This window comes from Giraffa tippelskirchi, chromosome 4 (assembly GCF_054371585.1).
Source record: "Giraffa tippelskirchi isolate mGirTip1 chromosome 4, T2T-mGirTip1v1.2.pri, whole genome shotgun sequence".
NCBI lineage: Eukaryota > Metazoa > Chordata > Mammalia > Artiodactyla > Giraffidae > Giraffa > Giraffa tippelskirchi.
The window spans coordinates 54,748,464-54,769,441 of record NC_137278.1 but is presented as its reverse complement, the minus strand read 5'-3'; the positions used below and the strand labels follow the sequence as shown (position 1 = coordinate 54,769,441).

Below are 20,978 nucleotides of genomic sequence, written 5' to 3'. Positions count from 1 at the left end.
CTGTACAACTCTAATCATGGGCTTAACCACTGGGGACAGAGATCATGGGAGCCATCTTAGAATCTGGGCTACCAAAGTGCCCAAGTGGGGCTGGGAGGATGCAGGAAGCAGAGTAACCTTTTAGGGCAGAACTGTTGAAGTGTATCTCTGGGGCTCTCCTTTCAGGACCACTCTTCCTTATTCTGCCCAAAGGTTACAGCATGGTTGTCACTGATCTGTACCTTCTGTCTACCCTAGGGTCAGTTTACCTCATTGTTAACAAAGGCCTTTAAAAAAGCACGTGGACTGGCCCATGCCATGGCCTCCAGTGACATCCCATCATATCAGAATAAAAACTAAACTCTTTACCATATCCACAGGGCTCTTCATGATCTGGCTCTTTGCATATCTTAGTTTTTTTTTTACTCTGCCTCCTTCTGTTCTTCTGATTGCCTTTTCATTTGCTGTTTGCCCTGAAGTCCTCCCACACATCTTTCTTTGCTTAGCTCACTCCCTTCATTCAGATATTTTCTCAGATACCACTTTTCTTTCAGAGAGGTCTTCCCTATCTAAGACACCTCTGATCACTCTCTCCTTTGCATCACTCTGGAACCTACCCTTACCCTACATGGTTTTACTTTGTAGCTCGTATACCACCTGACATACTGTGTATTTATTGTGTTTTCCACATTAAAATGGAAGCTCCTCAAAGGGATTGTATTCACATCAGTACTCATAATAGTCCCTAGCTCCTAATAGATGCTCAGTAAATAAACATGTCACAAGTATGACATGTTTGAATGAAATATTAATGTGTTCTGTGAATTTTTCCTAATTTCCATAAGAGGATGTGACTTCCCTTAAACCTTCATAGGTTTTAGAACTTCTCTAGAGAAACTTGGCTCAGATGGTAAAGAATCTGCCTGCAGTGCCGGAGACCTGGGTCCAGTACTTGGGTTGGGAAGATCCACTGGAGAAGGGAATGGCAACCCACTCCAGTATTCTTGCCTGGAAAATTCCATGGACAGTGGAAAGTGGTGGGCTATAGTCCATGGGGTCGCAGAGAGTCAGACACAACTGAGTGACTAACACTCAAAGAAACAGAACCGATAGGATGCTTATATAGTTAGAATGACTTATAAAGAATTGACCCATGCAGTTGTGGAGGCTGTCAGGTCCAACCTTCGTGATGGAGGCTGGCCAGCTTGATATGCACAGACCCAGAAGAGATGGTACATTTTCAGTCTGAAGGCTGGCAAGCCAGAGACCCAGAAGAGCTGATGGTGCAGTTTTGGTTGAAGTTAGTTTGCTAGAGACATTGCCTCTTGCTTGGGCAGGCTGGTCTTATTGTTCTATTCAGGCCTTCAATTGGTTGGATGAGGCCCACCCACATTGTGGAAGGCAACCCACTTTATTCATAGTTCACTGATTTAAATGTTGATCTCGTCTGAAACCACCTATTTTGACATATAAAATTAACCACCTCAGCTGACATCTAACTGATTCTTAGTGTCTGGACTTAGTCACCCATGTGGGCATTCAGCAGGAATGAATTGCTCTTTCTTTCCCAGAAATAAGCTTCAGAGCCCTGATTCTTCCTCACTTGCCAGACCTGACACCATCCATCTTCTCTTAGTCCCAGGACTGCATGGCCAGACCCAACCTTTTTTGAGGAGGACACGGGGTTTGGAGGACCTGGGCTTTCAGTGTAGCCTGACCCTCTCTCAGGCTATAAATTTGGGAGTGGTCACTGCATATGCATTGATCTTAAAAGAGAAGGAGACATTATTATTCTTGAGGACTGACTAAGCTAATTTATTTAACTAAGACCAAGTTTGATAGCAGGGCTAATTTAAGACTGAACTTGCGTGTGGATATTTTTAGCTATCATCTTTTAGAATTATTTCTTTTCACTAGGATAATAAAACACTGTTGCTCAGTAATAGATGTAGGTAGTGAGGTGTACACAGTAGAAAGTAGTTTAATATATGATGCAGCCTGTTTACTTCTACGGATATTAGAATCTTTTTTTTTATTCTTCATTTTTATTTCTCTAGATCAGTTGCTTTCAAACCATTTTGGAATACATTTTACATCATGATTTAGAACACAGGATTGAGAATATATAGGTAATATATATCCACACATAGATGCAGAGAAAACTAGGGAAATGTCACCTTCCTGCTTTTGCCATACTGATGAACATCTATCATTTCTTTATCATAACTGAATAGCCCTTTTTTCTCCTAGATCTAGAATATGAATTTACTGAGAAATAATACTACTTTCATGTCAAACTTACTGTATTTTTGTGTGATATATTTTTAACCTTAATGCATGATTCCTATAAAATATTTTTAGTTAACTATAGAAAAAGTTATTGCATATTAATCTGTATTTCAAATGTAGAACTGGCCATTAATGTCTGGATGTCTTCTGTTTGTGTGGGAGGAATTCTTAAGACAGATTTCAAAAAGGTCAGTTATAGCTACCCCCTAGTCTAGAAAGGAAACCTGTAACCTCCAGATAGGGTTTATGTGAGGGGCCTTGTATTATGGTCTCTGTTTTCAGGATTGTGGTTTCCTTTTCTATGTTCACTTTAGTTTGGTAGGGCTAAGGAATAAGTGGTCTGTACCAAAACATCGCATGGAAATTGTGTTTTATCTCTCCTTTTGTTTGTTTGTTTTGTTTGTTAAAAACATATTTTTATAGGTTGGAAGCAGCAGTGCTAACCTTACAACATTTATTACAAAGTTATATGTCAAGGCAAATTGTTTTGAAACAGTAATGTCTTTTCTGTATTGTTGTTTATTATTAATAAAAGGTATTCCAGAACTAAGAGGTGTCCAATATTTTTTGTGTTAAAGTTAGGATATTTAGTTTGTATGAATAAAGAGAGAGTTTAGTCTGGTGCTTAAGAACGAGTTTTGGAGGTAGACCTTGGATTTGGCAGTGGTTTCTTAACACAGGACACCAAAAGACATAAGATAAATTTGATTTCACAAAATTAAAAAAAATTTTGCATCAAATGACACAAGAATGAAAATAATAGAGAATATTTTCAAATCATATAACTGATGAAGATCTAGTATCTGTAATATGTAAAGATCTCCTACAACTTAGGAACAAGAAGACAACCCAAATAAAAAAATGGGCTAAGGACTTAACTAGACATTTATCCAGGGAAGATGTATAAATGGTCAACAGCACTAGAAAAGAGCTCAAAATCCTTTGACATTCAGTTCAGTTCAATCGCTCAGTCGTGTCTGACTCTTTGCGACCCTGTGAATCGCAGCACGCCAGGCCTCCCTGTCCATCACCAACTCCTGGGGTTTACCCAAACCCATGTCCATCGAGTCAGTGATGCCATCCAACCATCTCATCCTCTGTCGTCCCCTTCTCCTCCTGCCCTCAATCCTTCCCAGCATTAGGGTCTTTTCCAGTGAGTCAACTCTTTGCATGAGGTGGCTGAAGTATTGGAGTTTCAGCTTCAACATCAGTCCTTCCAATGAACACCCAGGACTGATCTCCTTTAGGATGGACTGGTCAGATCTCCTTGCAGTCCAAGGGACTCTCAAGAGTCATCTCCAACACCACAGTTCAAAAGCATCAATTCTTCGGTGCTCTGCTTTCTTCAGTGTCCTACTCTCACATCCATACATGACCACTGGAAAAACCATAGCCTTGACTAGACAGACCTTTGTTGGCAAAGTAACGTCTCTGCTTTTTAATATGCTATCTAGGTTGGTCATAACCTTCCTTCAAAGGAGTAAGCGTCTTTTAATTTCATGGCTGCAGTCACCATCAGCAGTGATTTTGGAGCCCAAAAAAATAAAGTCTGACACTGTTGCCACTGTTTCCCCATCTATTTCCCATGAAGTGATGGGACCAGATGCCGTGATCTTAGTTTTCTGAACGTTGAGCCTTTGACATTAAGGAAATGTAAATCAAAACCACAATGAAATAGCCACTTGGTAGCCAATAGGATGGTTCTGATAAAAACAGAAAATAGCAAGTGTTGGTGAGGATGTGGAGAAATTGGAACCGTCATACTTCACTGTGGGAATGTAAAATGGTGCAGAGTTAAACATAGAATTACCATATGACCCCAAAGAACTGAAAACAGGTATTCAAACAAAAACTTGTAGGTGAATATTGATAGCAAAAGATAGAGACAATTCGGATGTTCAGCTGATGTCTAGATAAACAAAATATGGTGTATCTGTACAACAAACTAGTTCATTCAGCCATAAAAAGAAATTAAGTACCAGTTACATACATGATACATGTGACAACATAGATGAACCTTAAAAACAATGCACAAAAGGCAACATACTGCATTATTCCATTTATATGAAAAGTTCAAAACAGGCTCTGTAGAGCCAGAAGGTAGATAATTGCTGCCAGGAGCTAGGGAGAAGGGAATGTGGGGAGACTTGATGGTATAGGAATTTATTTTGGAGTGATGAAACTGTTCTGGAACTAGATAGTGGTGATGGTTGTATAGCATTGTGGATGTACTAAATGGCACTGATATGTGCACTTTAAGTGGTGACTTTTATAAGTGAATTTTACCATGCAGAGAAAAAGCACCAGGTAGTTGGAAATGACCTGATACATGAAGCGTGTGCATGCATGCTCAATCATGTCCAACTCTTTGCGACCTTATGGACTGTAGCCTACCAGGCTACTCTGTCTATGGGATTCACCAGGCAAGAATACTGGAGTGGGTTGTTGTGCCCTCCTCCAGGGGATCTTTCTGACCCAGGGATCCAACTCGTGCCTCTCAAGTCTCCTGCGTTGGTGGTGGTTTAGTCATTAAATCATGTTTGACTCTTGCGACCCCATGGACTGTAGCCTGCCAGGCTCCTCTCTTGATGGGATTCTCCAGGCAAGAATACTGGGGTGGGTTTCCATTTCTTTCTCCAGGGGATCTTCCCGACCCAGCGATTGAACCTGAGTCTCCTGTGTTGCAGGCAGATTCCTTACCATCTGAGCTACAAGGGAAGCCCTCCTGCATTGTTTGGCAGGTTCTTTATTACTAGTGCCACCTGGGAAGCCCTCTAGATAGATATCTAAAGATAGATAAATAGATGTGTATGTGTGTGTGTGTGTGTAATGTTAAAGTAATATAACACATAATAAACTTGAAGTAATATCCGTTGGCCAAAATTGGGACAATTTGAGTTTTCAAACATAATAATTGCAGCTTGTTTAAATCCATCAAAAATGTTTAAATCTGTGAGTTGATAAAGATCCTATTTTGGTTTGTGGTAACTACATAAGGAAGGGGGCTTCCCTCATAGCTCAGTTGGTAAAGAATCTACCTGCAATGCAGGAGACCCTGGTTTGATTCCTGGGTTGGGAAGATCCCTGGAGAAGGAAATGGCAACCCACTCCAGTATTCGTGCCTGGAGAATCCCATGGATAGAGGAGCCTGGCAGGCTACAGTCCCTGGGGTCGCAAAGAGTCGGACATGACTTAGCGACTAAACCACAAACCACATAAGGAAGGACTGATGTTGAAGTTGAAACTCCAATACTTTGGCCATCTCATGAGAAGAGTTGACTCATTGGAAAAGACCCTGTTGCTGGGAAGGATTAGGGGCAGGAGGAGAAGGGGACGACAGAGGATGAGATGGCTGGATGGCATCACCAACTCGATGGACATGAGTTTGGATAAACTCCAGGAGTTGGTGATGGACAGGGAGGCCTGGTGTGCGGCGATTCACAGGGTTGCAAAGAGTCAGACGCAACTGAGCGACTGAACTGAACTGAACTGAACTACATAAGGCACCTTGAACTTGGGGTAAAGTATTTATTGCCTCACTCAGTTCTGGGGGTTTCCTCAGGTGGCCAGTTTGGTCAGCATCCCTTGTGAGGCTGTAGTCAGGCAGTGGCTAGGGCTAGAGTCATCTCAAAGGGCTCCTCACTCCCATGTCTGGCAGTTGATACTGACTGCAACTGAGACTTCAGCTGGTGCTGTTGGCTGGAACACCTACATGTGGGGTTTTACATGTCTGGGCTTCCTCACTGTTTGGTGGCTGGGTTCCAAGAGCAAGTGTGATGAGAGGCAGAGCCAGGCAGAAGCTGTGTTCCCTTTATGTCCTGGTCTCAGATGTCACAGAGTATCACTTTCACTGCCCTTATTAGTAAATTGATAACTTAGGCCTGTCCTGGTTCCAGGGAATGGTGCATAGATGTCAGTTTGATGGAGAATAGCGAGCTGCTGGAAAAACTAATATCACAGGAAGTATTACTGTAGTCAGTTTTGGACAATATGGTCTGCCCTCTAGCCACAACAACTCACATCCCTCCCACAACCTTCCTCAGAACCCTCCAGAACCTCATTCCATCACAGCATCAGGCTTAGACTAACAGACCAGGATCTTGTCATCAAATCAGATCCCTTTGCACACAAAACATCTTGGGTGTGATCCTTTGGGTGCAGTTCCTTAAGTGCTTTTCCTTTCAGTCTAAAGACCTGTGAATTAAAGAGACAAATTATATGTTCCCCATGTACCCTGTGTACAATATAGTGTGACACTCCCATCCCAAAAGGCAGAAAAAAAAGCGACACACAGCAGTCACTGTTTATAACAAATGTCATATCTATCTGGCATGAGTTGCTGCTTGCTTAATTAGGACTTAGTCCTTCTGCTTGGGAATGTTTCTCCTTAACTTTTGGTTCTACCCTCTGGGCTTCAGGTTTCACTCCTTAAATTATCCTTCCTATTCTAGAAACGTTGCCTGTTGGCAGCTGAATCGTTTTCTCAGACTGACGTCTGTCTGTAGATGTTCTGGAGTCCAAAAACTTCAATTCATTTTGTGCTCTTTCCTCTTTAATCCAGGCTGGCCTGTTTTTCATCTTGATGACTTTGTTGGTTTCTTGTGGGTCTTCCTGGGGTTTTCTCCATTAGACAAAAGCCACACCCATAAATCTGACCAGGATAAGCTGTTCTCCATTTTAGGCTCCCTGTGAGGCTGCTGTGGTCTGAAACCCCTAAGATTCTCAGCAGTCCTGTTGTTTAATGAAAGGAATGTGGGTTACATACTCTTAAGGTTGTCCTTAGTGAGCCTTTTCTCAGTGTAAAAAGTTCTGTGAGGAACACCTCATAGAACAGAGGTCTTAAAGGATCTTTGCTAACTGGAGAGGCTGAGAATGAGAAACAGTCTTATTTTTAACCCACCAAGTACTGGGTCCTTTATATTTCCTTCATATTTTGCTTGCAAGCTAAACAGTTTTTTTGGTTTATGTTTTAGAAGCTTGACTCTATCCTTATTATACTCTGCTGAAAGGAACCAGTTGGCACTTGTGAACATTCTGCTTGATACTCTGTCTAGCTAAATCCATCAGTTCATCAGATAGTGTGTACTAAGTCTCTTCAGTCATGTCCGACTCTTTGCAACTCCATGACCTGTAGCCTGCCAGGCTCCTCTGTCCATGGGATTCTCTAGGCAAGAATACTAGAGTGGGTTGCCATGCCCTCCTCCAGGGGATCTTCCCAACCCAGGGATCAAACTCGTGTCTCCAGCACCTCTTGCATTGGCAGGCGGGTTCTTTATCACTAGTGCCACCTGGGAAGCCCCTTCATTATGTACAGTGATGCCTAGTTTTCTGTTTTCCACACCTTACCATGGTGAGAGTTTTGATAAACTTCTACCACTACATTCAAAGATTTCTTTTTCCTCCAGGTTCCCAAAATATTTTTCATGCTTTTCTTAAGCCCTCACCAAAACAGCTTCTGTGAAGATCATTAGGCTTCTGCTAACAGTCTCCTCAAGGCCCTTCCAACTTTCAGTTCCACGCCCTAGTCCCATCCCAAAGTCATTACCGCGTGTTTTATGTTTTATAGTAGCACCCCATTTCCAGGTGCAAGCATATGGTTGGTTATAGCTGTATAACAGATTACCCCAAACCTAGTGGTATTAATTAACCATAGCATTATTTGTTCTTTTACGGTAAATTATATTTATTATTATACAGATAAAAATTACATTGTATTATATATACATATGGTTCCCAGGTGGCGCTAGTGGGAGAGCCCATCTGCCAGTGCAGGAGATGTTAAGAGATGTAGGTTCGATCCCCGGGTTGGCAAGATCCCCTGGAGGAGAGCATGGCAACCCACTTCAGTATTCTTGACTAGAAAATCCCATGAACAGAGGAGCCTGGTGAGCTACAGTCCGTGGAGTCACAAAGAGTCAGACATGACTGAAGTGACTTAGCACACACGCATGCATGTATACACACAAGGAAATAATATATAAGTAAATAATTATCTTTCATTTCGAAGGAGGTTACATTAGGAGGTTCTTAGGGTCGTATAAGCTTGCAGGGTTCTGGGGAGGTGGCAAGGTTCTAGAAAAGCATGCGAAATGTGGCAAGTTTTGGAAAATACAATCTGTCACAATAAATGAAAACCAAAAAACCCTGCAATTGTTCCTCATTAGAGGAAAACTGTATAAAAGGATAAAAAGAATCAACCATTTATCCTTCCTTTCCTCCATAAACTGTACTGCTGAGTAACTAAATTGTAGATGAGGGTAAGCATTAAGCATCTCTTTATTAAATATGTCAAATTATAAATGAAAAATAGAGTCAGAGTCCACTTTTGGCAACTTCCAATAAATTAATGGATCTAGACATTGTAAATCAGCACAGTTGATAACATTACAAAAAGAGAGACAGGCAGGCGTTGTGTGCCTCCATAGTGAAAGAGAACACTACCATGTAAAGTCTTGCCAAAGAGGGTAAACCTGAGTCTGGTCAAGTGTCTGGTTTCTGCTCCAGGTTGCAGAAAATACAGAGGACTGGCATGTTTTAAGTTGCACCTTGAATAGAATCCAGTCTGTGGAAAATTCTGCAGATCAAACAAGCAGATTCTTCCAACAGAATAATTACTGGAGGAAGCATCTATAGAGTAAAAGACTTGAGGATTAAGAGACTTAGAAGATATAGGTGTATATATATTTAATAGGCAAGATTAAACTTTGTATCTAGGGATTCATATTTGTAAGATTAAACTATAAAAAGCTTCAATTTCCTGACTTGTAAAGCTCTATTAGGAATATAAAATTTATTATAGACTATGCAGGTAGCCAATTTTTAAAATCAGGAGCCACTATTTCAGATTAAAAAAACCTATTAATTTGAGTCAGGATATAGTCAGGTTTTTTATTTTTTTTTGGTATAGAGGTATGAAACTTACTGGTGCTATTTTTTGTCATAAAAGGTAATTTTTTTTTCAAATTTAATCTCTTCTTAAATCAGGGTGCATATTACAGTTGTTACAGTTTAATTGAAAGCTCAGCTTTCAAAACAACAACAAAAGCAAGAAAATCCAGAAAAATTCTGAAAAAAAAAAAATACTAGAAGAGAGGTCTAGCTCTACCAGGTTAAAACCTAATTGTAAGGTGCAGTCGTTAAAACATTGTGGTCTTTGTCTCTGAATCTGTGAATAGAAGTGTGTGAATAGGGTGGAAGAGTAGAACAAATTAGGAAATCTAAATGCATCAAGAAATTGAGTATATTTTAAGGTGGCATTTCAAATTGTTGGAAGAAATGGATTATTCAGTTTGTGATTTAGGGACAACTGAATAGACATTCAGGAAAAAATAGTTAATCCATACCATATACTTTACACTGGGTTCAAAGATTTAAATGTAAAAAAATGAAACCATCAGAGTAAAATCATGCAAGGATTATTTTATAATCAGAGTGTGCTAAGTGAAATAAGTCAAAGACAAGTACTATATGGTATCACTTACATGTGAAATATAAAAAGATACAACAAAAAGAAGCAGACTCACAGATAAAGAGAGCAAACTAGTGGGTTACCGGTGGAGGGAGAGAACCAGGAGAGGTAAGATAAGGGTAGGGGACTAAGAGGTATAAACTTCTGTGTGTAAAATAATAAGCTACAAGGGTATATTGTACAACACAGGGAATATAGCCAATATTTTATAATAACTATGAATGAAATATAACCTTTAAAAATTTGTGAACATTGTTTTGTAAACCAGAAACATATAATATTGTACATCAACTATGTTGTTGTTATTGTTGTTATTTAGTCACTAAGCTGTGTCTGATTCTTTTGCTACCCCATGGACTGTAGCCCATCAGTCTCCTCTGTACACGGGATTTCCCAGGCAAGAATACTGGAGTAGATTGCTGTTTCCTTCTCCCAGGAATTGAACCTATGTCTCCTGTATTGATTGGCAGATTCTTTACCACTGAACCACCGGGGAAGCCCACATCAACTATACTTCAATTTAAAAAAAAAAAGTGGCCTGCAGAATTCCCTGGTGGTCCAGTGGTTAGGACTCCATGCTTCCACTGCCAGGAGCCCAGATTCAGTCCTTGGTCAGGAAACTAAGATCCCACAAGCTGCATGGTGCAGCCAATGGGGGAGGAGGGGAAAGTGGTTTCATAGTCCCTTTTTTTGAAATCTTGAAAATAATCCTTTTTTTTGAAATTTAAAAGTAGTCCCTTTTTTTTGAAATGTTTAATTTTATATGAGTCTTGGGGTGCAGGAAGTGTCACTGTTTTTAAGGATCTGTAAATATGTTTCATGGTAAGTTGGTTCATGAAAGTAAAATAAAATTTTAAGAAAGACATTTGTATTTGTAGTAAAAGGATTTACTTCCCTACCCTAAAAGCCTTCCCCACCCTAAAAGCCTTCTAGATTCCTGTAACTATTGTTGTAATGTTTTCTCCTTCCCCTCTAGAGTTGTCTCTGTGGGAAGTTTGTTCTCCGTCCATTGCGACCATGCTGCAGATACTCCACTTCAGGCAGTTCTCGGTATGTAGCATATCTCCCTATAAACAGACTTTTAACTGTGTGCTGAAGTGTGCGTGTGTGTATTCATTCCTTGAATATGGGAATATCTACTTAAAATCTTGTTTTTTAAAGGGTAAAGACACTGGAGTTTTCTCATAATACCTTTGGAGCATATGTATTTGTAGGTGAAAATTTGTTATGGTGCTCCTTTTGGCTCCTTGGTGGTTGAAAGTCATCCAAGGTAGACATCCCCCTCTCCCTGTGCTGGCTTCCATTATATGGCAAATAGATTTATATCTAGAACTCAGCACACTGGAACTTAAAAAGTATTTGTTAGTTCTTCTTAATACTTATTTTATTATATTTACAGAAATGCTTAATTAGGGGAGAGGAGCTTTGAAAATTAGTGATACTTGTTTTTGGGGTTCAAAGGAAGCCTCATGAGTGTGAACATGCTAAGTTTTAAGTATGAAAGGGCCGATTGCTTCATTCTTCCTATCCTGGATATTACTGTATTAAGGAAAAGTTATCCATAAAGAAATGTTATTTTTTATTTTGGACATGTTAAAAAAACAAACCAGGGAAAGGTGATGTGCAGCGTGTGGAGATAAACTGGGCTGCTGTGATCTGAATCAGTGGTAGAGAAGTGGAGCTTTAAGGTCTGTGAGACTTACACTGGTCTAGGAGAGAAGGTTTAGGAGAGTCAAAAAAAATTAAACCTGTGTTTCCTGTTTCTTTCACTTAGGTTGTCTGCTAGCAAAATTGCTGGAGCTGGCATTTTGTTTGTTGGTGGTGGTATTGGTGGCACCATCCTGTATGCCAAATGGGATTCCCATTTCCGAAAGAATGTAGAGAAAACTATACCTTACTCAGATAAACTCTTTGAGATGGTCCTTGGTTCCCCATCTTACACTGTTCCATTGCCAAAGAAACCGGTAAGAGTTTTAAACAGTTTCAGTTTATCCTGTGGAATACTTTGAAAAGCAGGTTGTTTTCATCTTGAAAATATTTTGCCAGCATTGTTTGTCATTTTTCTTTAACTTGAATTAATGTTTCGTAGAGCAGGATTTTTATCCCTTTGGAGTCCCATAAGTGCTCTCATTTAGTCCACATCACATAGAAAATAATTACGTGGCCCACAGGTTAAATGGAAGGGCAGCTTGGGTAGAAGTAACCCTGGCTGCCCTGCGGGCCCAGGGGTTCTGTGTCAGCCTCCAGCACTGCAGCTCTCAGACTCTGACTTAGGACGCAAAAAGCATGAACGAAGACTGGCCGTGACACCAGGATCCCCGTGTTATAGTTAGTAGTGGCTCCTTTTAGATCACAGAGCAGTCACAGAATTTTCAGCTACATACTGATTCAGTGACGGGAATATCTTCCAGTGTTTCTGGAACTTTGTGCCTTTTCTTCAGTTTCATCTTTCTTTTCTCCATGAGGCTTACAATTTTTTTTTTTTTTAACATCGTACATATTCCTTCTTTCAAACAGGTGCTTGAAAAAAAGATTGATGAAAGTGAGCATGAATTTTGCTGATTTGGTATTGAGTGTTTCCTTAGTCTATGAGGTTGAACATGGCTGACCAGTTCTTTGTTAGAAACTGGGTAGAGGTCTTTTCTCCAGTAAGGTCTTGAGACCAGACCTGTGACAGAGTTACTATATGGAAAAGCAGGTATCCTTTGACTTCTCCTGCCTCTACCCCAAATGATACAAAATGTTCTTAGTTTTCTACATGGTTTATTCATTCATGTGAACTTTAAAGTGTTTATGCTGGCTCAGGAAGATAGAGTAGCAGCTTCAGTAGAAGCAGAATCCTATGGCTTCATTCTGAAGTCCTGGGTCTGTTTTGAGCTACGTGACCTGGGAGAAATAGCTGGAAACATCCAGGAGCATAGAGTCAGGCTACACAGTTCAGAGTAGTGTTCTTTTCTCCCTGGACATGACTTCCAAGTGTCATTCTCAATAGCCTTGACCTCTTCTTGCTCCACCTTTGCTACCCTGCTGTTAAAGGTCAGAAATAGGGTAAGAATAGTGGCAAGAAAAAGAATAAATATTAGAGGTTAAACAAGAGAGGATAGCAAGCAAAATATGAGCAACTGTGAAGGTGAATCCAAGAATTCTAACCTAGCTACCTGATAGCAAGATACAATCATTAATATAAAAAAAAGCAAATTAAGAAGAGTGCACGGGCTTCTCTGATGGCTCAGTGGTAAAGAATCCGCCTGCTGATGCAGGTGACACAGGTTCGATCCCTGATCTAGGAAGATCTCACATGCTGTGGAGCTACTCAGCCCATGTGCCACGACTACTGAGCCTGTGTTCTAGAGCCCAGGAGCCACATCTGTTGAGCCCACATGCCGCAGTAAGAGAAACTGCCACAATGAGAAGTCCACACACTGCAACGAAGAGTAGCCCCTGCTCACCGCAGCTAGAGAAAAGCCCATGCAGCAATGAAGACCCAGTACAGCTAAAAATGAATAAAGTTATTAAAAAATAAGAATTAAAAAAAAGACTGCAAATTTTGAGGTGGTGTAATGCAGACATGCAGACAGAGCTGATAAGTGGAAATACTCAGCAGGTCAGCAGTGCTGTTCCTCCCTACACACAGCGTTTCTTTCCCACCTCCAGGCTCCGCCCCCCAGTCACTCTTAACATCATCTAGGCCATCCTTTTATCAGTTTTAGAGAATCTTCTAGAATAAGTGTTGTGATGTTTTCATGATATTTTCATTGTATCACTTAATCAGGGACTTTCATTCCTATTGTTTTAAAAACAATATAAAAACAAGTAAGGCTTTGAGATTGTCTCATGGTATGAATAAGAAAATTGAAGCCAAGAGTGGTTAAATGTTAGCCTAGGAGCTGGCTATTGGTTCCTTTATTCCTGTGGTTTATGGTTTTTGCTGGTTCTTCGGTTGACATTCAGTATCCTTGGCAGTGTGGCTCTTATTTACACTTCTGTCCTTATCTCTGTATGGACCTGCACATAAATCCTTGCTCTCGTACTTGTTTACAATATGGATATGCCTGTACTTTTCATTTATTCATTTAGTCGAATGTCAGTCAAGTGATTATTATGTACCAGGCGTTGTTCCAAGGTCCTTGGTAAAGAAGAGGACTAGACAGAGATCCTTTCCATTTGTATACCTCTTCCCATGGTTGTCTTCTACCCAGAATGACTTCCTTTCTTTTGTCTTCTATTGTTTTCTTCAAGACTGGCATTCTTCACTACACAGATCAATGTCAGTTTTCTCTCACCTCTGAGTTGCAGTAACAGTTAGTGTTTTTATTTTTATTTTGTCCCATTTATTCAGTACTCTCAGTTGTTGTGCATTGTTACAAACTTGTCGATTTTAGAAACTATGCATTTCATTTGATGGTAACCCTTTTAGTGTCAACATGGTTATTTATCCATAGACAGTAAATACTGAGAGAAGATAATCCTAAAATGTTTTTCACATGGTTAGTTTATTGTCTCATTATAGATACAAATACTGTATCTGAATTATTTTTTCTTTCTTCTTTTAATTAGAGAATAATTGCTTTGCAATGTTGTGTTGGGTTTCTGCTGTACAATAACGTGAATCAGCCTTAAGTATATATATATTCTCTCCCTCCTGAACCTTCCTCCCTCCCCTCCACCCCCATCCCACACCTCTAGGTCCTCACAGAGCACTAGGTTGAGCTCCCTGTGTTATATACAACTTTCCACTAGCTCTCTGTTTTACATATGGTAATGTATATGTTTTAATGCTGCTCTCTCAATTTATTCCACCCCCTCCTTCCCCTGCTAAAATCTTTTTGATGAATGTAGACAATAACTTCCCTAAATGGTGACAAATGTTATGTACCTGGATAGAATGTACTACTATAAAAATGTCATTTTTCTTAAATGTATGTGTTTCTCTCAAATTTCTTAAATATGTATGCATTTGAGAGAAGTAGTATTTTTATGATGTGTATGTGTGTATACATAAATACACACACAGATCTAATAAGATTTCTAATTGATTTTTCCAGAGGCTGAAGAATTAGACAAGATTTAAAGTTCACATGGAAGAATAAGGAATGTACAAGACTGGTCAAGGACATTTTGAAAGTGTTGGGTTAGGGAGTCAGACAACACTTGCCTTTCCAGATACTGACTTTGTTATAATCCTACTGTTATAAACAAGAAGATTTTGACATAGAAATAGAAATTATAGAAATAGAACAACTGAGACTACAAATAGATCATATTTGTACACAAACACAAACATGTTCATTGTGAGAGTGTGAGTTGCTAGAACCTCATGTGAAAGTGATAATATCTTAAAAATATACAAGCCCTCTGACCCAGTGTTTCTTGTGGCAAACTATCCTGCAGACATCATACTCTAGTGCTTTTCGGTTGTCTATGGACAAGAATGCTTCTCAAAGAACAGAAAACAGTTTGAATGTCCATAAATAGTGGAATAATAGACCTAGATTACAGAATTTGAAACTCCATTAGGATATACAATAATTGGGAATTTATTTATACATAAATTGGGATATTATCCAACTAAAGAGAATTTCTTAACCTGGAAGCAAAGGAGTTGTTGTTAAATGAAAAAAATATATTAATGTGTTGTTAAATGAAAAAAAGCAAGTTATATGATAATTTGTATAGTATAGAATTACCTATTTTAGATTGTTTAAAGAAATGAAAAACTGCATGTGTGTATATACCTGAGCTCATGGGTGGAAGGATAGATTTCAGGGCATTAGCAGTGGCTCCCTGAGAAGGCTGGAAGGAGCAATGAAGAGGCTAAATAAAACAATGCTTTATCTTGATACTATTTTGCTTGTTATAATGAGCATGCATTTCATAAGATAAAAATAATAAAATTTTAATAAAGAGAAAATGGGTATATTTCTTATTTCTGGTAGTGACAAAATTCAGAACCATTTCTATTATGGTTGAGTAGTCATCTTAGGATATCTGAGTCCCAATGCCAAGTTCTTGCAAAAAGGGAGACCACATAGGTGGTAGATGAAAATATTTCTGTTACTCAGTAGTTTTCTCTGGCATATCATTTAACAATCCTGTTCATGAATGGTGCCTTAAACTTAAAGCATGTGGTTATTAAGAAAGAGGAAAGCAGACATTACACTTGCATCATATATCTTGGAAATGCAGGTGCATGAATCTTGGAGATTAAAGAAAGGAAAAATGAATTTTTACTTTTATTCAGAGCTTTTTAAAAAATGTTTGTTTCTAACTGAATGTATTTAGAAGACACCATAATTGGGTTTAGAAAGTGAATGGAAATAGCTTTCTCAGTGTTGTACACATAAAAGTAATGGTATTTAAAGGGAAGGTCATATATCAGGTACATTAGTTACCTTAGGAGAAGTTTTTGTTACTATCAAAATATGGACTACTTTTGGACTGCATTTTCCAAGTATGATGGATTCTCTTACTGTGGTTAATAAAATACATTGTTGTGAATTATTGATAACTCCATGTTAAAAGCTTGAAAAACTTGACTTTTTAAATAATACAAGTTACTGTATGCTGCCTTTTTAAAAAACACTATTATGTCTGAAATGTTAAATGTTTTTCATTTCCAAGATTCAGTCTGGTCCACTGAAAATCTCTAGTGTATCAGAGGTAATGAAAGAATCGAAACAGCCTGCCTCACAACCTCAAAAACAAAAGGGAGATACTTCAGCTTCAACAACAGGTACCTATATTTAGAATCCTTCTTTTAAAATTGTGGGTAAATGAATTGTTTTACTGTATTTGTACCCATGGTCAAAGGTGAGGGGGTCTGTCCGCATGAAGGAGTCTTCCCTCACCCTGGGAAAGGAATATTCTCTCGTGTCTTCTTGGCCCTCGTTTTAGGGGTTGAGTGGGATATGGAATGGGGCTTTTGTTTTTGAACAGCTACTGAGTACTGGTAAGAACAAGAATCGGTCTTACCTGAAACACAGTTACTTTTTTCCTTTTCTCTGACTCCTAGTTTTCCCTCTCTTTAGATTTTAAGATTTTCTCGCTTTCCCCATTTCTTTTTTCTACTTGTTCACCAATTCGTTCTCTTCTCTTTTGTCTTAGTGATCGAAGTGTCTTGATCTAGGTTTTGATATGCAGATATTTTTTGTCTTCATGATTTATAAGTAATCCACACCAGTTTATAGCATTTACCTCATCCTAACCTGTTCAGCATACATTTGAATTTATTGTTTCTCTGTAGTCACTTCTGCCTTGATGAAATCACCTTTCATTCAGTAAAGACTGAGTATCTATTGGGTGCCAAGTGGTGGGTGTCTTCTAGGCACTGAGGTTAGAGCCATGAACAAAATAGTAAAAACAAGCATACAAATGCTGTGCACATTTCTTAGTGGGATGAGGGGAGGGAAATTGTATATAAATGCACAAGTAATTTATGTATAGGATGGCATAAAGTGGTAAATGTGGGAGGGAATATTGCAGTGTTAAATGGAGTGGACAGGAAAAGTTTCCTCTGGAAGGCGTCTTTTGAGCGAACACCAGAAAGAGATGAGGAAGTCAGTCATGTAAAAGACTGGTGGGGAAGAGCATCCAGGTAGAAGGATTAGGTAGTGCAAAGAATTGGCATGTTCTAGCAAGGAGTAAATGAAGCTGGGCTGGAGTAAGCAGAGAACAGCAAATGAGGTCAGAGAGGGAGCAGAAAGCCAGCAGGTCAGTTCTTGGTGACCATCGTAAGAATTTTGCTTTCCAGTCTGGGTAAGATGGGAAGCTGTTGAGAGGGTTATAGGTCAGGGGATTGATATCTTTTATTTTAATAAGAGTACTGGCACTGGCTATTGTGGGCTTCCCTGATGACTCAGATGGTAAAATATCCACCTGCAATGCAGGAAACCTGGGTTTGATCTTGGGGTCAGGAAGATACCTTGGAGAAGGGAATGGCTACCCACTGCAATATTCTTGCCTGGAAAATCCTGTGGACATAGGAACTTGGCAGGCTGTAGTTTATAGGGTCACAAAGAGTCGGGCATGACCAAGCAACTAAGCACATATGCAGGCTGGCTATTGTGGAGGATAGATAAAGGAAACAAGGACAGAGCAAGGAGACCAGTTAGTGGGCTTTGTGATAATCCAACTATAATGTCTATGACATAAGTTTTTTGACTGAGTTCTCTAACTCACCATCTAAACTGTGAACTTTTTTCCTCTGTGTTTAAAATTGCCATCTTGTTTTTGTTCACACCTCTTCATTCATCTCTACTATTTTTCAAAGCAATTAAAAAATGGTTTTGGTTACTTTTTTGCTTACTTTCTTCATTACAGGCTTCTTTTTCTCCCTTTGTTATTATTTTCACATGTTATGTAAATTTTATGTCCCCTTCTCATGTTAAGGAGTCAGATGTGAAATGGTAGTAGTAGTAGTAGATTCCTGTGTGTTCTCTGTTAACCCAGGAAACTATATACCATGTGTAACATATATTTATAGCACCTACAGAGGCAGCTCAAATTATTTCTGCAGCAGGTGACACACTGTCGGTCCCAGCCCCTGTGGTTCAGCATGATGAACTTATAAAAACCGATCACCCTGAAACTGGTGAAGGAAAACCCAAGTCTGCAACTTCAGGTAGTTAAATTATCTGTATATGTGGTTTTATAAATGATGTGTTCATCAGAACTATGTACTTTCTAGGCAATTGCTAGACACTCTTAAGTGCACATTTATACTGGCTTTAAGTCTGCAGCCTTGCTTAGCTATTTTTTGATATTTCAGAGAATAAATCTTTGAAAACAAGGGGCTTTAGAGCTGACCCTGTATTTCTTCATGTTGGAATCATTCAGTCGTGATGTGGTTTTATAATCTTTATCACAGAAATGCCCTCAAGTTGATATAGCTGGCAAATACAAATGACGGTGTTTTTATGTCCCCATTAGCTGTTGAAATTCTGTGCTGAAATTTGATTTCCTCTTATTTACTTTTGCTGCAAGAGGAAGCATCCTCAACTTCTGTAAGGGAGCGGCCACCTGAAGAAGTTGCAGCACGACTTGCCCAACAAGAGAAGCAAGAACAAGTTAAGATTGAGTGTATGTAACCAGATGCTTTCTAAGTACTTGGGTCATGTCTCTCAGTTGCTTTCTTCTTCAGCCTTTGTGCAAATTTCTCATCTGTCAGCTCTTTGTGGTTTCTTTAGTGGCATTGCTCTTATTCACCACCTTTATTTCATCATTTGTGTTCTTTCCATCTAAACTTTTACCCAGGTGACAAGGGGTTATTCTTAGTGTAAAATTTGTGTAAATTCCAAGTGATACATGTACTTTCTTCATTTGTTTTTTGTATGGTTAGTGCTGAAGGTTCTGTATACTTTGCAGAACAGGAATAATTTATGTTTTGGCACCTTGCCTAAGAGTCTTCTAATTGTTACACTTATACATTTATTTGTGTAGGTTGGAAATGGCTCCTTCTCTAGTTTGTTACCTGGCCTCTGGACTCAGTCTCATTGTCCTCTTATCTGATATTGTTAAGGGATGGAGTGTTCCACACATTGCTGGTTTCCACCCAACTGAGGCTTATTCCTTTTTTAGATTTCAGTTTTATATTAGGTTTTTTGATGGTTTAAAGAAAAAAGATACTAGTTATCTAAAAATGTATTTTCCTGCCTTAAGGCACGTGGAACATAATTTATTGTGTAGTGCTGCAGTATATTGATGTCCCTGGAGGTAGTGTGCGTGTAGTTTTTTGCTGGACTGAGAGTTGTTAGTTTTAAACTCTTATGACAGCTGTTTGTAGGTGGTTTTTTTGTTTGTTTTTTTGTCTTCTCTCCATTTATTTCTGTTTGTCTTTCTGCCTTTAATGGTTCTTGGTTTCCTTCAATTTGCTGGTTCTGTCCTTTTCCTAGGAAGCAAGTAAAGAGTAGATGGGCCAGTGTAAGCGCATTTGTTGGGCTTGTTTTGTGTCCAGTTATGTAGTCTATCCTAGAGAATGTTCCATGCATGCTTGAGAAGGATGTGTATTCTGATTTTTTGGATGTAATGTCCTACAGATATCAATTAAGTCTGTTTTATTGTGTCATTTATAATGTCTGTTGCCTAACCGATTTTCTGCCTGTAAGATCTGTTCATTAATGGCAGTGAGGTGTTATAGTCTCCTACTGTTAGTGTATTCACATCAGACTCTCCCTTTATGTATGTTAGTATTTCTTTTATGTATTTAGGTTTTCCTATATTGGGTGCATACATATTAATGAGTATGCTGCTGCTGCTGCTAGCAGCAGTGTCCATCTTTGTCCTTCTTTATGGCCTTTGTTTTAAAGTTTGTTTCATCTGATATGAATATTGCTACTGTTGCTTTCTTGTTTCCATTCACATGAAATGAAAATATCTTTTTCCATCCCCATCCCTTCACTTTCAATCTGTGTGTATCTTTCACCCTGAAGTGGGTCTTTTATAGGCAACATATTGTAGATTCTTGTTTTATTATCCAATCTGTAACTTTTTTTGGGGGGGGCTATGCTGGGTCTTTTTTAATTTCTTTAATTTTAATTGAAGGATAATTGCTTTAAAGTAATGCATTGGTTTCTACCAAACATCAATATGAGTCAGCTGTAGGTTTGCCCACGTCCCTCCTACCTCCCTCCCCATCCCACCCCTCTAGGTGCTGGGCCTTTGTTGCTGCATGTGGGCTGTTCTCTAGTTGTGGTGAGCAGACTTCTCACTGTACTGCCACTCTATGTTTTTGTTAGGATTAGTCAGTCTGTTGACACTTAAGATAATTACTGATGTATATGTATTTATCTCCATTTTAAACCTTATTTTCCAGTTAATGTACTATTTCTTTCTTCCCGTGTTCACTTTTGTGATTTGATGGTTTTCGTTTGTATTATGCTTGAATTCCTTTCTTTTTGGTGTTTGTGAATCTGTGGAGTGTTTTTTTGATTTTTGGTTACCCAGGTTTTCAAGTATATTAGCCCATTACTATATGTACTTCTGTTAGACTGATGGCGATATAAACTCAAACACATTCTAAAAGATCTGTTTTCTTATTCCCCTTCCCCACATCTGTTGATTTTGACATCCTGTTTTATATCTTCATGTTTATCCTTTTGCTGTTCATTGTAATTACAATTGCTTTCACAGAATTTTTTGGATTATTTTCTAAACTATGTACTAACTTATTTAAGTGTATGTAATCCTTTCATACATTTGTCTTTCCTGTTGTGATTTTCCCTTGTATATAGAAAACCCCAGTTCA

The 20,978-nt window shown here is 39.0% G+C and overlaps 1 protein-coding gene across 41 annotated transcripts in view; it reads left to right on the top strand.

The window, feature by feature from the left end:
• The window catches only part of IMMT (inner membrane mitochondrial protein), a 40,286-nt gene that overhangs the window by 2,030 nt on the left and 17,278 nt on the right, over positions 1-20,978 (top strand). For 7 of the 41 annotated variants that reach the window (XR_014082748.1, XM_081592830.1, XM_081592827.1 and 4 more), the window contains exons 2-6: positions 10,713-10,786; positions 11,511-11,700; positions 16,358-16,469; positions 18,252-18,356; positions 18,719-18,814. Coding sequence is in view for 13 of the 41 variants with exons in the window: in XM_081592830.1 (XP_081448956.1) it covers positions 10,713-10,786; positions 11,511-11,700; positions 16,358-16,469; positions 18,252-18,356; positions 18,719-18,814 (577 nt within the window). In the remaining 28 variants the exon portion in view is untranslated. Of the gene's footprint in view, positions 1-10,712; positions 10,787-11,510; positions 11,701-16,357; positions 16,470-18,218; positions 18,357-18,718; positions 18,823-20,978 lie in introns of those variants that run through there. The other 34 variants (XR_014082747.1, XM_081592851.1, XM_081592826.1 and 31 more) reach the window with 13 other exon arrangements.